Raw genomic sequence first — 18,383 nt, forward strand, 5'->3', positions numbered from 1 at the left:
AGAAGACCGGAATCAAAAAACAATAGATTTCCCCAAAAGTATTAATAACCAACCTAATTGCAAAGAACCCATATTTAAACCATACCAAGTTTCTAGACAAATCCAACAACAAATTCAAACAAATAGACCAGAATTCGTTAAAGCCATCAAAGACCATCTTAGCAGACTTGATGCTTCCTCTTCCACAACCCAAATAGCTGCTGACAGGATTTCATCAAAACAACTGAATGTCATACATCATGACTCAGATGAAGATGCTTTCATAAATGAAATACCCCAAGTTCATGACCTCCGACAAATGATTCCAAAATTCACAGCCCCAAATAATGGAGTTGAAAATAGACCTGAAATTTTAACCCAATCTAAATTCAATGCATCCTATGTTTATGAATGGAATGTAGACGGAATGTCTGAATATAATATTCTAAATCATTTACAACAAATGACCATGGCAGCCAATGCTTATACAGCCCAAATAGGAACCCCAGACAAAGCTATAGCTGAATTACTCATAGCAGGATTCTCTGACCAATTAAAAGGTTGGTGGGACTATCTCCTTACCCCTGAAAATCATCTTGAAATCCTAAATTCCGTTAGGGAAGATAAAGAGGAAAAACCCATTTTAGATGAACAAGGAAACCCTATCCAAGGAGCAGTAGCACAACTCATTCTAGTCATAACACACCACTTCATTGGTGACCCTTCTCACCTGGGAGATAAGAATGTTGAGCTTTTACATAATCTCAAATGTAAAAAACTTAGTGATTTCCAAAGATATAAAACTACTTTCCTTACCAGATTCATGCTTAGAGAAGACTCGAACTGTAATGACCGAGAAATTACGCTTGTATTATATCATAATAAAGATAAATTATGTATATTATTATGTGATTTAATGTGTTGAGTCATTAAACCCTAACTGCTATGTGTTTCGTGTTGTTTGTTTTGATCCAAACGTGTTTTGGATATTTATTGAGTGTTTTATCGTAAGTTATATATTTTATATCAAAAACCGTACAACTCAAAACCATGTTTTAAAAGCCCGTATTTCAAACAAAATCATTGGCCCTATTTTGTCAAAAATGCCCTATATCATATCGTTATTCTGAACCCCTAGACGTTTTACAAATTTACCTTTTTCGCGAAAAATGACTTTTCCGGACCCCTTCGGGTACCAAAAAACCCCCACAAAAATCACATTTTTATTTTTATATGATCATGAAATTATTATACAACATTTTTCTTTGCATTTTTGTAATATTCACAATTTTTGGGAATTTTTAGCATTAATTTTGTATTTATTGGATATTTAAAAATTCATTATTAATACCCAAAAATTATAAAAATTGGGGCCAAATATTTTTATTAGGAGTGTAATTAGACCCTTAATTTTATTTAGGGGTATTATTTTCATAAATATAAATACCAGATTTGTTATTAATTTTTCAGTTAATTAATATTAAAAATCAGAAAATAATAAAAAGAAAAGGGGATTAGGGTTTGTGGTGAAGAACATGGCAGCAGGATCAAAGCTAATTTTGATAGTGATTCCAACATCCAAATCAGTCATGTAAGTACTCGTTTTGAAGCTTATGATTTGTAGTTTCTGATTATGCAAACGTTTTTGTTGTCTGATTTCTTGATTTTTGATTCGTATTTTCGGTTTTAATTCTTGAATTCGGGTTTTGATTTCTAGTTATTGTTTGATGTTATGGTTGTTAGAGACATTTAGATCATCGTTTTTCCTGTCGATTGGTACCGGGTTTGCTGAATTTCGTGTTGAGTTCGTGGTCGCCGGAAAACGCCGTCAACGGCGGCTGTGTTTGGGTTTTTGGGTTGGTGGTCGACGAGGACGAAGGAGAAAGGTGGGGGGACGTCGTCTGTGTTGCTGTGCCTCAGAAACGCAGAAGAATCGAACTGGAATCACTCGATTTGACCGTGTTTTGGTTCGCCGGATTCTCGCCGGGAAACGTTGCCGGCGTCGGGTTCTGGGTTGCAGGGTTGTGTTCTTCGCGACCCGGGTTCGACCCGGTTTGCAACCCGGAAACGACCCGGGTTTGATCCTAAAAACCCAAACCCTGAATTCTATTTTGTGTTTCTGCATTTTAATATATATTTAATTTATTTTCTAAAAATTAGAAATTAGTTTTAATAATTCTAATAATTAATTAAAAATTGGTTTTGAATTCTGAAAAATAGTATTATTAATTTCTAAATTATTTTATTAAATTATAAATTCGAATTTAATTATTTAATTAATTATTTAATTATTTATCTAATTATTTATTAGTTATCTAATTAATTAATAATTAGGTAATTAATTAATAATTAGGTAATTAATTAATAAATAAGGATTAAAAATAATTAAATAATACGATTAATAATCCGATAATTAGTTAATATTATGAGTAACTCGTATTCATACGAGTAGTGATTCGATAATTAGAATTATTATTCGAGCGATAGTTATTCGAAGAATGTCGTAATAATTATTTGTATCGTATAATTAAATATCGATAATTAATTAACGAATCGTATAAGTTACAATAATAATAATGTAATGGTTCGATAATTATGTGAGGATTGCGAGTAGCTCGTGTTTATACGAGTAGTTAAGCGTTGAGTAGATTATAATTCGAGTAATTAGTAGTTATTCGATAAATAGCGTATCAGTTAATTGAATCGATTGATTATTTGTAAATAATCGATCTGATCGAGTAAGTGTTATTAATTTGTGAATAATTGTAATAAATAGTAATTAATCCTAATAATTAGGGATTAATTATTTTAAAATACAATAATTATTAGATAATTATTTAAAAAATGTAATTAAGAATTATTTAATTATAATTAATTATGTATAATTAATTATGTATAATTAATTATTAATTAATTAAATCTTGTTTAATTCATAATAATTAAACCGTTTGTCCGATTTGAGCGAAGCGAAGACTCCTAGACTCAGAAAAATGAAATGAATCCAATAAAAATAGTTGTAAGTTATAATTTCTTCCGGAAGAGAGTGGTTTTGTGATAATTAATTATTCATAGGCTCTATTAGAAGTAGAATCGAGTCGAATAAATCCCGAAAAATTGTAATAAAATCAGATAGGGTTAGTTATTATAAATATGAGTCTAGAATCGATTCTAAAAATAATTATAAGTCTAAAAATTAATTATGTGCTTTATGTGCTATGTGCTTTACGTGATTATGTGAACCTTACGTGCTATATAATTATATGTGTATATATGCGAGTCAGATAGAAACGCATGGGTAGACTGATAAGGTTACGTGATATCAATTCGAGATACACGTATATAGTAAGTTATCTAAACGACTATCTTTCTATGATTGGTTCAGTGTTAGCAAGGCAGAGCAAGCTAGGGGTATAAGGCGGTGAGTTGAACCAAGTTAAGTATGCGCAAGGCAAGTTTTTCCCCTATTCTAAATTCAGAATAGTGAATTATATTTCCTTTTATCATATCAGTTACCTTTGATAATCATTGCTCATACACACTGTTACCCATTTATTAATACTTGTTTCAATTTCATTTCGATTCTTTATTTCTCCCAATTTATTGAATCCCCTATTCATATTCCAATACTTTTACCCTTGTTACATATACTCTGGTATGTCCTGGTGTTGGGATATATCAAAAACATTTCGATTGTTCCGGATGCTATACCTTGGACTGGATGTAGATGAGGATGTAGATAGAATAAAGTTTTGTAACAAAGAGAGTTCTTAAGACATATTGTTTTATTTGGGTTTGTAATAAAGTGTAGTATGTGGTTCTTGTTTTCAACTCAACCCTTAAAAGATCCCGAGTAGTAATAGTTCGGGGTAATTATTATATTTATATTCCGCTTGTGCAGGTTTAGTTTGTAGTTGTTGTTAATAATGCCCCAAATATATACCCCGGATTTGGAGGGTGTTATACGAACCATGCAAATTGGAAGGAAAAATTCTTAGCCGGACTTCCAACCTTACTCGGTGAAAGAGTTAAAACCTCTTTAATAACATGGAAACCCAATACCTTACAAAAACCTGACATATGGCCAACTCATAAGCCAGACACAACGAGATGGCCTAAAGATTTGTCAAGATTTAAAACTCCAAAGACATCTCAAATGGAAAATGAAAAGAACAAAGCAGGAATTAGGTACTTTCTGTCAACAGTTTGACTATAATCCCAAAAAAAGCTATTCAAAAATAAAATATGATGGCGAATGCAAGCCATATCAAAGACCTTATCATAAAAGGTCTTTCACAAAGTCAAAACATTTCTACAAAAAATCAATGGAACCGTTCTATAATAAACCTTCCTTTAATAATAACAATAAACCTTCCTAAAACAAAAAACCTTTCAACAAAAATAGATTTACTAAACCAACCAATAAAGATATAACTTGTTACAAATGCGGAAAAAAGGGATATATATCTAGATTCTGCAGACTTAATAGGAAAATACAAGAGTTAAACATAGAAGAAAGCATATCCAACAAAATCTCGGCTTTACTCCTTAAATCTTCCGACTCTGAGACATCTGAAATGTCTGGAAATGATGAACCTCTTCAAATGGATGAGATTGTAACAAGCTCTTCTTCCTCTCACAATTCCTCTGAAGACAGACGAATCAACGTCCTAACCAAAAATGAGGAACATTCTCTCAAAATTATAGAAAAGATAACTGATCCCCAAATAAGAAAAGAGCTCTTAGAAAAAATTACTCCAACGACCAATTGAACCCAAACCAGAACAAAAACCTTCTATTCTCCCATCAACAAAAACTACATATGACTTGACCACAATATTAAAAAAACAAAAACCCAACCAGAAATCTGTTCCAACAATACAAGACCTACACAAAGAAATCAAAAAAATCAAAGAAGAATTAAAAATCCTTAAAGAATAACAGAAGATAGATTCTGAAGCATTAAATGTCCTTCTAGTTCGAAGCATTAAATGTCCTTCTAGTTCGTGAGGTAGAAGAGCAAAATACTGAACAAAAATAACTAAGCAGTTTAAACAATACTCCTGAACCAGATGTCGATTTCTTATTTGAATTAACACAAGTTACCTACCGAAAATATCTCATAAAAGTCAAAGTTGTCTTTTCAGATGACTTTATCTTAGATACCATTGCCTTATTCGATACAGGAGCATATTTGAATCGCATTAAAGAAGAAATAATACCAAAAAGATTTCATCATCATACCAACGAAAAATTAACCGCCACTAATAACTCAAACCTCAATGTAGTTAGTAAGGTTTATGCCTCTATCAATAATAAAACTTTTCAAATTAAGGCATCTTTTCTCCTAGTTAAAGGAATACCTCATCTTGTCATATTAGGTACACCTTTCTTCAATTTAATAACCCCTTATACTGTCACATACGAAGGCATTACTTTCAAAATCCATGACACCAAACTTACCTTCCCATTTCTTGAAAAACCCAAAACAAGGAACCATAATACAATAAATGCATATTCTATATATAATAACGAGATAAATGCCTTAATTCAAGGCAAACATATACAATTATCACATCTAAAATAAGACCTTTCCTCTCACAAGATTGAGAAGCAGTTACAAGATCGCTTTATCAAATAAAAAATCTTAAAATTACTAAAACAAATAGAAGTGGAACTCGGTTCTAACCTACCAAATGCATTTTGGCATAGATTACAACATATGATTGATTTACCTTATGAAAAAGATTTTGATGAGAAGGAAATACCAACAAAAGCGAGACCTATCCAAATGAACTCCGACCCTAGAACAACATTTCTGAAAAGTGATCACCGATCTCGAATCCAAAGGAATCATATCAAAATCCAGATCCCCGTGGTCCTGTGCAGCTTTCTATGTAAACAAAATGCTAAAATTGAGAGAGGGACACCAAGACTAGTTATCAATTATAAGCCTCTAAATAAATACCTAAAATGGGTACGATACCTTATACCTAATAAAAAAGACCTTTTAAAAAAATTAAGATCTTCGGTAATATTCTCCAAATTTGATTTAAAATCAAAATTTTGGCAGATTCAAATCCACCCAAAAGATAGATATAAAACTGCTTTTACGGTCCCATTCAGATCATATGAATGGAATGTCCTTCCATTTGGAATCAAAACCGCCCCTAGCGAATTTCAAAGAATTATGAATGACATATTCAATGACTATTCTACATTCTGTATAGTATATATTGATGATGTTCTAGTTTTTTCAGAATCTATTAAACAACATTTCAAACACCTTAAAACTTTCTGCCATGTATCTAAGAAAAATGGTTTAGTCATATCAAAATCCAAGATTTCCCTATTTCAAACTCGTGTAAGATTTCTTGGCCACTACATATCAAAAGGAACAGTTACACCAATTGAAAGAGCCCTAACTTTTGCAACAAAATTTCCCGATAAAATCACAGATAAATCCCAACTCCAAAGATTTTTAGGAAGTCTCAATTATGTCCTAGACTTCTATCCTAACATCAATAGGATAGCCAAGCCCTTACATGACCGCCTTAAAACTAACCCCGTCCCTTGGTCATCTGAACATACCGATATTGTTCGACAAATCAAAGCTCAGGTTCTAGAAATCCCTTGTCTACACCTTAATGATCCAAATGCTTTTAAAGTAGTTGAAACAGATGCTTCTGAGTTAGGATACAGTGGTATACTAAAACAAGTAGTCAATGGTAAAGAACAAATAGTCCTGTTTATATCTGCACATTAGAATGATTGTCAAAGAAATTATTTTACTATAAAAAGGAAATACTTTCAATTGTTTTATGTATTACAACATTTTAGAGTGATTTATTAAATCAAAAATTTCTCTTTAGAGTCGATTGTAAATCTGCAAAAGAGGTTTTACAAAAAAACGTCCAAAATATTGCATCAAAACAAATTTTCGCCAGATGACAAGCATTATTAAGCATTTTTGATTTTGATATTGAACATATTAAGGGAGATATGAACTGTGTCCCTGATTTTCTGACCCGTGAGTTTTTACAAAACAGATAGTCTTATGCCTCGAAAAGGCAGAGGTGGGGGAAAACCCCCAACATTTCCCAGACAATTCCCGGTCACTCAACAAAGCAAAGCGAATACTTCTTCAGGAAAACCGATCATATCCTGGATCGATAAGGTAATTACAGATAAAAAAGACAATAACTTATTTCTAGCCCTTCAAACCATCAAAGCCCATGGCCTCAACATCCAAAATCCCTCAACAGCCTCCTAAAGCTCTTCAGAAAAATCAACTAAAGTTACCCAACAAAACACTTTTTCCAGCCAACCTACAAATACTCCATTTCAAACAACACAATCAATCAGTTTTCAAAACCCAACCCTCTTAGTTCCTCAGAGACCTATGTCAAAATTAGAAATTAATATCCCAAAAATGCAAAACCAGGAGGTAGTAGTCATTCAGTCAAACTTTTCAAAATCAAATTCTGATTACTATACCAAAAGAAACCATCAAAAAATCGTATCAGTCGAAAGAGGATTTAACAATGACGATGCCTCCCTAGCAATTTCAAATGCTTTCCCTAAAGGATGGATGTTCAAACCCCGGTATCTATCAAAAAATAATGACTATTATCAAGCCATTCTCTTGTCTACTGAATCGGTCACATTCAAACATTTTTACAACGCTCATGATAGAGAACACTCAACGCCTTCATACACAACATGTCAAATACAAAAGGTCATCCACCCAAGTCAATGGGGCCAAGAACTCCATCGTCCAAATTTTTTTCCTTTAAACTTCAAAAGACAATTAAACCACTGCTCCTCGTATTCCTACTGGGATTACCAGCAAGCATGACACAATTTATTCTTTATCCAAAATCAGAAGAATAGTCATTCCTGGTTGTTTTATTTCAACACCAAAATTCAAGTTCAGGAACTCCCTGTTTGGTTCCTTCAATGGTGGGATTTCTTCGGAGCAATTGAAGAAATTCTTACTCCAAATGCATCCGAATATCTAAAACTGTTCAAAACACACTTCAAACCCACATAATACGAAAGGCATTTTCCTCCTCTTTTAATGTTATGTTCAAATTTCTTTCTTCCATGGGTCTTTTCTTGGGAGTTTAAAATTCATTTCAACCAAACACAGTCCTGTATTGTTCGGTCCTTTAAAGTCAAATAGTGGAGCAATTTCAAAGAAGACCAAAAGATTTCCAAAGAGATCATTCAAAAATAGTTATCAAGTCAAAATTTTATTACCAACAAAGAAGTTACTACTTTCTTGGCCCAAAAATCAAATGCCCAAGTATTATTAGCCCAAGCAAAAACCAGAAGCCAATACAAAGAATCCTTACTTCAACTCGCAAATTCAATTTATGATTCCGACGACGACGGCAGTTCGGTTTATTTAGGAGATGACAACGGAGATAACTGTCACAGAAAATTTTCCCCTGTAGTTTCCACTGATTGAAAAAAAAGAGAAAAAAGACCAAAATACCCCCATAAATTTCATGCAAATTTACATCATTTCATATTATTTAGTTTTCCTTTATTTCATTATTGTAATCAGTTTGTATATATACTTTTTTACTCCAAATTATTAGGGGTAAAACGGTAAAAAGTACTTAAAAAAGAGAGAAAAAGAGGATATTGTACATCATTTAAAATTTTGTATCTAGTTTTCATTATATCGGCATTTCTACCTTAAAAACCCGTGAAATAAGCAGAAGACACAAAAGAAGACAAATAAGACACAAAAGAAGATTCCCATTGAGACTAACTCATCAGTATTCAAAAGAAGACAAAGAAGACACAAAAGAAGATTCTCACTGAGACCAACTCAGCATTATTCTCCAAACAAAGCAACTTTCGGTGGAAGAGGAATCATACTCAAAATCCTGTGAATAAAGCAGCCTCCCAATCAGGAAAACAACCCCTCCACTATGAAAAAGAGGACCTCCCACTCAAGTCAAGCAATCCACTCAGGAAAGCAGAACTCCACTACAAGAAAAAGAATGATGTTGTTTCAAGAAAGTAGACTCTTCATCCTTCTATAAATAAAGAGAAGAAGAGAGTAATAAACACACTTGATATTAGAGAACATATAATATACACATCTTATACCAATGATAGTAGTTCATATTTCCGAAGTTTATTCTCAAGTTTTCTCAAATTGTACACAAAGACTAGCAAATTGCTTTCAGTTATATAATCAAAAGCGTTTCCAAATAATTTCAAATCTTATTCTTGTTCATATCATGTTTTAATATTTTGTGTTAATTCTTATGTATTGCCATGACTTAGTTATATATAATATGCATATCATGTCTTAGTCTTTCTATATTACTCTCCCTACTGTTTAAATTAATATTTGTTGGTTCTATTACGTCCTTTTATATATATATATATCAGTAGATTTTGTAACCTTAGGTTAATACAATCAAATAGAATAAGGGAAAAGGTAAACCCCTGTTCCATTGGTTTTTAAATAAAATCGGAACCGGAACTTGAAATTTTTAATTTTCAAAATAAAGACCGTAACCATAACCGATTCTTTTAATATTTTAAAATTGTATAGATTTATGCTTTTTGCATTTCTGTCATTTTTAAATAATATAAATTTTGTATTTAGAGGCACTTGGAAACAAAAGCGTGTAATTACACGTTATTCGTAGAAGGAAGCAAATATTACAATTAATATTGCGCAGAGAGTCAAATGTTATCGAATGAAATTTACTACTAGTAGACGGTAATTACTAGTAGACAGTCATTTTCTACTCTACGTCTCTACAAAGCTTCATGCAAAAAATAACAATCTGCATAATAGGGTTTTGAGAGGATGAAGATGAAATAAGAATTAAAAAGAAGATGAAGAATATGATGGGTGCAATGAAAATATGCGGAGTAAGAGAGATGCAGATAGAGATTGAAAAGGCGTCATCATCATCATCTACTTCAAGCATTGATCGTGATGATCATGATCATCTTATTTCTCATCTCCCTGCTCTTGGTGCTCATTCTCACCACAAAGTCAAGCTCCATTGCTATATTATTTCACCCTTTAATTCCTATTATAGGTAATTTTATTACACGTTGTTTTACTTTCAAATTGGTGGCTGTTAATTTGTTAAATATCTTCTTTATATGCACTATTTTTATTTTTTTTGGGTTTGATGCATATGTTCTTTTTAGTTTAATATACTATAAAAGTATACCAAACATATCATCTGGGTAGATAGTGAGTCATGAAAGATGTACGAAAATCTTACCTTTTACAACTTCATTGGGGATGTATTGGGGATGTAGACTCGTCAAGCAGTTTAATGCTCCTCCAAAGTATAATTCCGTAAATAATTTTTATTTCTTTTCCTTCTGAATAAAAAATTTGGTGTTTGAATTTTAATAAAAAAAGAAAAATTCAAAAATAAATTATGAAAATATAATTTACATTCACCTTAAAGTGCTAGACACTAAAAAAAAAACTGTATACAATTGGATAATTGGATGAGACAGAGTAGTTATCAATTTTAATTTATTATTGGGAAATGTTATTTCCAAAGTGCTGTTTGAAGTTCCCGAACAATTTGTATTGGAATTGTGTTTATGTCAATCATGGAAGACAATCATATAGTGAGTCAGGAAAGATGTAGGAATATCTTACCTCTATTTGGGAAACTTCTAATGTAATAGGTTAGTTTTGATGCTTCATTTATTATTGGGAAATATTATTTTCAAAGCGGTTTTTGAATTTTCCAAATAATTTGTATTGGAATTGTGTTCATGCTAATCATGGAATAAAAACTTAGTTCAATCTGATCTGGAAATAACTGGAAATAATGTTTCCCTTTATTATTTTATATTCAAATTTTAAGGTTTTTTCGAATTTAGTGCATTCTGTAATGAGTTATTATTGATCTTACGCTTGGTTATGTACTTAATTAGTGGCATTGTGCAATAAAGTGAAAGACTGAAAGCTCTTTAATTTTTCCTCTGTGTACTATTGTAAAAGGGAATGTTATGTATATGGGTAGTAGTGACCAACTCAAATAATAATTGTTAAGCATACTAGAATATTGTTATGGGTTTTGCTACTAGATCAGTTATTCACAACTACTGATTATTTTGCACTGCTAGAAGTTAACAAATTTCATGGTCCACTTTTATGAACATAAAATTATTTCGTCGAACATATCGATTATGCACATTCAAGGCAGATATCAACCTTTTTGATAACATGATCACTTATTAGAGTTTCCCAATCAGTAAAACCCTTGTCTGAAATGTTCTTGCAGAGTTTGGGAGACATTTTTGGTTCTTCTGGTTTTTTATACAGCATGGGTGTCCCCGTTTGAATTTGGATTCCTAGAATCACCGAAGGGTCCTCTCTCGATCACTGATAATGTTGTGAATGGATTTTTTGCTGTTGATATATTATTAACCTTCTTTGTTGCCTACGTGGATAAAGCTACTTATATTCTCGTTGACAACCCAAAAATGATCGCTTGGAGGTATACAAAAAGGGGGTTGGTATTTGATGTTATATCCACAATCCCTTCTGAGCTGGCACGGTGTGCTTTGCCGCATCTTCTTCAACCATATGGCTACTTCAATATGCTTCGTCTGTGGCGTCTTCGTCGAGTTAGTGCCTTGTTTAGCAGGTAAGATATTTTAGCTTTTGTGTCTCGCAAATGATTATATGCTGCTCACAAGTATGCAGTCATGGATATACACTGCCAACTGTTTTGAGATATTTACTGTTGCAAATTTATGTTAGATAAATCATGAATTATTTCTATTTGCAAGAACAGATGAAGATCAATTTAGAGATTATAGTTGTTGAAATGGTATGAGAAGTTCATTAGTCTACTTTAGTGATTGGGATTTAAAAATAGGATATATGCTCCACTTAAAGTTTACAAGTTAAATCGAAAATAAATTTAAATTTTGTAATTATTCCCACCTCAAATATCCTAAATCTGAGAATTGCTTGACGAAAGGCTGAAGGTTAAATTGGGAGGCTATATTAATTCTGATACATTAGCAAATCAAAATCCTTCAACTAAACTTCAGATCTTTACTTTAGTTCAGCTGTAATATATCTTTACTTTGTTCAGCTGTAATATACAGGTTATTTATTAGGCACTTACCTTTGACCTTATTATTCTACAAAGTATTACTGCAGTTCCCTAATATTTGAAGGACAACTTGGTGGACCTTGAATTCTTTTTATTTGCATTCTTAAAAATTTGTTAGAAACACCATTTGCATTCAGTGTTCCTATAGTGCGGTGTTACTGTTAATTATATATGATAAATTGATAATAATTTGGATATTATTCTTCATCGAAAATATATATAGCCTTGTCTTTTGATGATGATGAACTTATATTTTGCTTACCAGATTGGAAAAAGATAAAAACTTTAGCTATTTCTGGGTCAGATGTTCAAAGATGATATGTGTAAGTATCTGCTTGAACTTTTAATGTTTGTGAATGGATCGAGTAAGTGATTAAATTTATAGTCGGTCTCAATTATACATGTTATATCCTGTAGGTAACACTTTTTGCTGTTCATTGTGCTGCCTGCTGCTTCTATCTTATTGCTACTCGCCAACATGATCCAAAAAAGACATGGCTTGCACTTAGCTATGACAATTTTCATGATGAAAGTTTGGCAGTTCGATATTTGACATCAATGTACTGGTCTATCACAACATTGACAACTACAGGCTATGGTGATCTGCATGCTACAAATAACACAGAGATGATATTTGACATAGTGTATATGCTATTCAACCTTGGATTGACCGCGTATATTATTGGAAACATGACAAACCTAGTTGTCCACAGGACTAGTCGAACCAGGAAATTTGTAAGTAAAACGTTTTTTCCTTAGGCAATGCTGTTAACTCATAACTGCACAATGGTGTTTGCGATTTTTCTGTTTTAAAACTTGCAGTATAATACTACCAGATGTTTTCATGATGTTAGGCTTCTAATGTTTTTAAAAGTCGTCTTCTAATTTATTTATTTTTTTCACTGTGGTAAACTCTGCGCCCAACAGTTATCCTCCTTGAATTAATTTATTGACTGTTTATACAAATGGTCAGCTTCCCTTCAAAATTTACGGGTTTTGGTATATTACAATAAACAAGTCAGTACATAAAAAATTAAAAAAAGTATCTTTACCTTTTAACTTAGTACAAAGTACTATGCGGAGTGTAAATACTTCATATTAATTTAGTCTTAATTTTCTTATATATGTCCAAACAATCTCTTGTACAGTTGATCTTGTATTGTTTATTCAGCGTTCATGTAATAGTTATTGTAGTGTCAGTCATTTGTTATATACTGTGGAGTTGCAGAGGGATACTATTCAGGCTGCATCAAGTTTCGCTCAAAGGAACCAAATACCTGTTCGCCTACAAGAGCAGATGGTTGCACACTTGTGCTTGAAGTACAGAGCTGACTCCGAAGGGCTCCAGCAGCAAGAAATTCTTGATGTGCTTCCCAAAGCCATCCGATCTAGTATTTCAAATTTTCTCTTCTATTCTCTTGTTGATAAGGTGTATCTGTTCAGGGGAGTTTCAAATGACTTGCTCTTTCAATTGGTAATTAGCAAATCTTTCTCATTTTCATCTAATATTAAATCCTATATTCTCGTCTCTCCACAACACACATTAAATAAAATTAGATTGTAACATATACTCTGTCACCTTGCATTTGTGTTGAATTAATGTCATGTACTCAGAATATATGATTGAATGGTGTAGCATTTATTCACCAGTTCCTGTGTTAAGTGTCTCAAGCTTCGTAACTTTGTAGGTCTCAGAAATGAAACCGGAGTATTTTCCACCTAAGGAAGATGTGATTTTACAAAATGAAGCTCCGACAGATTTGTACATTCTGGTTACCGGATCAGTGGTGAGATTCAACATTTGTGTACGAAAAAAATAAGAAGCATTCCTTTATTAATTTTAATATAATTTTAAGGATGTCTAAAACATTATTGACTAGTTTAACGTAATAGTGGTAACTACAATGACACCATCCAAGTCCAAGGACCACTTCAGCATAACTCTTCTCTCTTTTTCAAAGTACCTTGTTTATTAAAAGCTAGTTGTTTTTCAGAAAAACTGAACACCTAAGATATGTTTGGAAAAAAAATTGACCTTCGCAATAGACATCTCATTCTTGTCCATGCAATATGATTCTGGAGTCATTTGTTCATAATCACTGTTTTGAGTATATATGTCCTAATGTCCTCAAGGTACCAGATTTCTACATTATTTACGATATATTCTTGCTTTGTTTTGGAAAAAGGATAACCTAGTTATATTTGTAAAATGCAACTTGAATTCAGAAAGAACAAGGAAAAAAAATTCATCAATTATTACCTAATGCATCCGAATTTAACAATTTAATTCCAATAGTTCACCGCATCTTTCACCTACATATGTTATTATGGTTTTCTGCATTGACACTCCTCCTTGCCATACATGACATCGAGGTTCCAGAAGGTTGAAGGGGACCCATGTGAAGCTTTAAAAAAAACTCGTGAGCTTAATAATTTGTAAACTAGAAATGCAACTTGCATCAATTTAAGTCTTTACTTTTAATGGGAGATATGAAAATTTTATTGTAACAGGATATTATCAGGCAAAGGAATGGAACAGAAGTGGTAAGGCTCCTATTCTTGGTAGCTATTTAGAGTATATATCCAATTGATGTATGTTGAGATTTGAGAATATCTAAAAATTTAGTCTTTTTCTGAAATGGATTCTCTCAGACTGTTAGAGAATTAAAGACTGGAGATGTCTGCGGTGAGATAGGAGTCCTCTGTTATCGGCCACAGTTGTTCACTGCTCGTACTAAAAGATTAAGTCAACTGCTAAGGCTGAGTCGGAATGCTTTTCTATATATTGTTAAGACAAATGTTGCTGATGCCACGATAATCATGAACAATTGCCTTCAGGTACGTATATTAGCAATTTTTTGTCAAATCTCTAGCAAATTAGTATCTTGCAGCTTCAATTACCATAATTTGCAGCTTATATTTTAAACTACAGTTCCACCAATCTTAGTTGCTTAGGTCTGAAAGTTGTAAAACTCAAACTTCTGGAGTTGCTTCTAGTAACTTGTGCTTATGTGGGGTAATTTATGTAAATGGTGTTTTACTCAAGACTTCATCCTGGTATAATCTTTTATCATAATCGCTTTATAAATACTAGGCCTAGAAGTGGGGATCCACTACTAGAAAAACGTTAATAGACATCAGTTATAAACTGATGTCTGGCAATTTTGGAACCGATGAAATTGTGGGTGATGTTAAAGGATACCCCCTTCAACATCGGTTTAAAACTGATGTTAAAGAGTACATATTACATTGTTATCGATATCTGTTTCTCTGTTTAAATTTTTTATGCTTTTTTATCTTTTAAATATTGTCATAATATGATATTCTTATTAATTTTTAACATATACTAGATAAAGGCATTTTATTAGTTTATAATAAAAAACTGATGTTATTATTAAATTTGATATCGGTTTTTAAAAAAAACTGATGTCTTCAAATAGATTTAACATCAGTTCTCAAATAAAAACTGATGTTATTATTCCGGAATGTATTTTGTAACAGGAAGCAAGTTTATTTTGTATTGTTTTCTATACTCCTCTGTATCTTTAAAAAATGGTTCTTATTTTATGAGTTTTGAAACTCTGTATTAGATTTTTTTAATATTAATTAAATGGTTAAAATACTATCAGAGTAAAATTGTATCCAAGTGTGTGATCATAGACTAATTACCCTTCTCCTCACTTAAAGAAGCTAGTGTCGAAATTTTCTTATACCTTAAAAAGCCCCTAAAGGTCTTTCTTGATACGATTGTCAAGTGTATATCCATAAGTCACAGGTTCAGAAACTGTAAACAGTCACTTTCAGAAAGTTTAGGGTAAGGTTGTGTGCATTGAGACCAATCCCGGCTCTCTGATGTGGGAACATAGGGTACACGCATATGAAATTCTTATGTTATCAATTATAGTAGAAATGGACACAATTTTTTGACAACCATCGCCGAGGTAGTACCGGGGAACTTTCATTCCAAGATTGAGGTTGTATACCTATTTGGGGCACTGAGGTTATTTACCACTCTAACCATGAAGTTCTTCAGCACAACACATGACTTCTCATGAAGGGATTCTCCTAAATATCATTGTACTGGAACTATTATCATTTTCACATAACTTAGGTGGATCACAAAAATGTACTCATGTACACTAGTACAGAAAGGAATGTTACTGAAAATTACCAGTCTAGTTTTAACTGCTTTGCCTTTTATTCCTGATCTTTCCATGATATAATGCAGCATCTCAAAGAAAGAAATGATCCAGTAATGAAAGAAATTTTGGTAGATATTGAACGCATGCTGGCTCAAGGAAGATCAGATATGCCCGTAAGCTTGTGCTTTGCAGCAATGAGAGGAGATGATCTACTGCTGCACAAGTTGCTAAAGCGGGGAATGGATCCAAATGAATCTGACAGTTCTGGGCGAACACCTCTGGTTTGTGTTCATATGTACATGCGCAGTGTATCAAGAATTTGTGTAGATACAAACACATCCTAAGTTTCAATATTTTACTTAATGTCTTATGCATACATGCTACAGCATATCTCAGCCTCAAAAGGATTCACAGAATGTGTTATTCTACTCCTAGATTATGGAGCAGATCCAAACTGTAAAGGTATCATCATCACACTCATAATGGTCCTGTCATGTGGCATTTAGACCAGGCAAATCTAATGAAACAGTACTGCAAATCTAATACATGTTCCACTTTTATGCAGTAACATACTCGAAAGATTTAATATTTTTATAATTGCAAATGAACATTTTAACTAATTATAATGTCCTGTTATCATTTATGCAAAGATATGCCTTATGTTTCTTCTTAATATCTTTACAAGTCTTTAGTTCACCATGCCCATGCATTACTTGTACAGATTTTGAAGGAAATGTTCCTCTGTGGGATGCACTATTGGGGGGACATGAATCAGTGATAAGAGCACTTGTCGAGAACGGGGCAGACATATCTTCTGGCGACGTTGGTCAATTTGCATGCTTTGCTGTTGAGCAGAACAATTTGTGCTTGCTTAAGGAACTCGTCAGGTATGGTGGGGATGTTACCATGCAAAATAGCACAGGAACCACGGCACTTCACACGGCTATATGCAAAGAAAATGTTGAAATTCTTGAGTTCCTACTAGAAGGAGTTGATATTGACCAGCCAGATCAAAATGGATTGACTCCCAGGGCCTTAGCTTCTTATGAGGGTAATGAAGAGATTAAAGAATTGGTTTTAAAGAAGAAAGAGGGAAGAAGTAAACATGCTCTAAAGAGTGTGCATTATTTAAAGAAGTATCTAAGTGAGCCCCCACGGCGTCCTACCCCTATACCTGACGATACACCATCAGTTGGTTATGACAATGGTGCATCGTCGATTTCCTACCCTTTGAGGCGAAGAACCAACTACTTTGATCATTCTTTGTTTGGAATCATGTCAGCTGCTCGAAAACCCAATAAAGGTCAGCATTGTTATCCTCTTAATTCCTTACTCTATATGATATATTTATTATTGGAACTCGGATATACGTTATTCTACATGTGCTGGAAAATTAACTGAGAATATGCAAGGGAATGCTTCAACTTGCTCGTTAGCTTGATTACTATTGATTCTGTTTCTAAACAAAGGGAACATGTAATTACATAATTAGTCGTTGTTATATTATCAGGTCTCTCAACAGCGTAAATAATGACTTAATATTAGGCATGAATTGAACTCCACAATAAAGATAAAAGCTAGTGACACATTTCTAATATACCATGGGCAGTTGGCAAGGGTATTCTCCCAGCTACAGTTGATCTTGAAAGGGAACAAATATTGTGTAATGAGATTGCAAGGGTTACCATACAGTGCCCGGAAAAGAATGAACTTGGTGCCAAGGTGGTTCCCCTTCCTAAGTCCCTCCAACTGCTATTCGACATTGGCTTGAAGAAATTCGGGTTCTACGCCACCAAAGTTTTAACCAAGGACGGAGCTCTCATAGAAGACATACAAGTAATAAGAGATGGTGATCATCTTATTCTTGCTAGGTGATCATAATCTTAAGGGAAATTGCTAATAGCAAAAAAGCCTGTACTGACAATGGCATGTCTAAACTCGGAGTTTTTATTTATAAGAAAGATGAAATCAACCTTACAATATTTAGACCATGAGTCCGGAAAAGTTGTATGGATGAATGGTACTATATTTGGTGTAGATATGATATATGCACAACTACCTTGAAACTCCCAAGTACAATGATTAAGTACTAGTTGAAGAGAAGATCTAACAGGAACATCAAACATTC

The 18,383-nt window shown here is 33.0% G+C and overlaps 1 protein-coding gene across 2 annotated transcripts; it reads left to right on the plus strand.

Annotated features, from left to right (window-relative positions):
* Positions 1 to 9,737: 9,737 nt before the first annotated feature.
* On the plus strand, positions 9,738 to 18,323 carry LOC141667078 (potassium channel AKT1-like). 2 transcript variants are annotated; one of them, XM_074473430.1, is made up of 13 exons: positions 9,738 to 10,055; positions 11,271 to 11,636; positions 12,379 to 12,436; positions 12,531 to 12,848; positions 13,342 to 13,587; positions 13,802 to 13,900; positions 14,625 to 14,657; positions 14,766 to 14,951; positions 16,342 to 16,536; positions 16,642 to 16,717; positions 16,977 to 17,142; positions 17,287 to 17,558; positions 17,865 to 18,323. In XM_074473430.1, the coding sequence occupies exons 1-13, from the start codon at positions 9,847 to 9,849 to the stop codon at positions 18,128 to 18,130; spliced, it is 2,490 nt and encodes an 829-aa protein (XP_074329531.1). In that variant the 5' UTR covers positions 9,738 to 9,846; the 3' UTR covers positions 18,131 to 18,323. The 2 variants fall into 2 exon arrangements, with proteins under 2 accessions (XP_074329531.1, XP_074329529.1); XM_074473428.1 differs by having other exon boundaries at positions 16,977 to 17,558.
* The last annotated feature ends 60 nt before the right edge of the window (positions 18,324 to 18,383 follow it).

This window comes from Apium graveolens, chromosome 6 (genome assembly GCF_009905375.1).
Source record: "Apium graveolens cultivar Ventura chromosome 6, ASM990537v1, whole genome shotgun sequence".
Classification (NCBI taxonomy): Eukaryota; Viridiplantae; Streptophyta; class Magnoliopsida; order Apiales; family Apiaceae; genus Apium; species Apium graveolens.

Bases quoted from the DNA above. Each gene is read 5' to 3' on its own strand.
- LOC141667078 (XM_074473428.1), top strand. From the start codon at position 9,847: ATGAAGAATATGATGGGTGCAATGAAAATATGCGGAGTAAGAGAGATG. The intron at 13,588-13,801 runs GTAATTAGCAAA...GTAACTTTGTAG, and splicing joins ATGACTTGCTCTTTCAATTG to GTCTCAGAAATGAAACCGGA. The intron at 14,952-16,341 runs GTACGTATATTA...GATATAATGCAG, and splicing joins TCATGAACAATTGCCTTCAG to CATCTCAAAGAAAGAAATGA.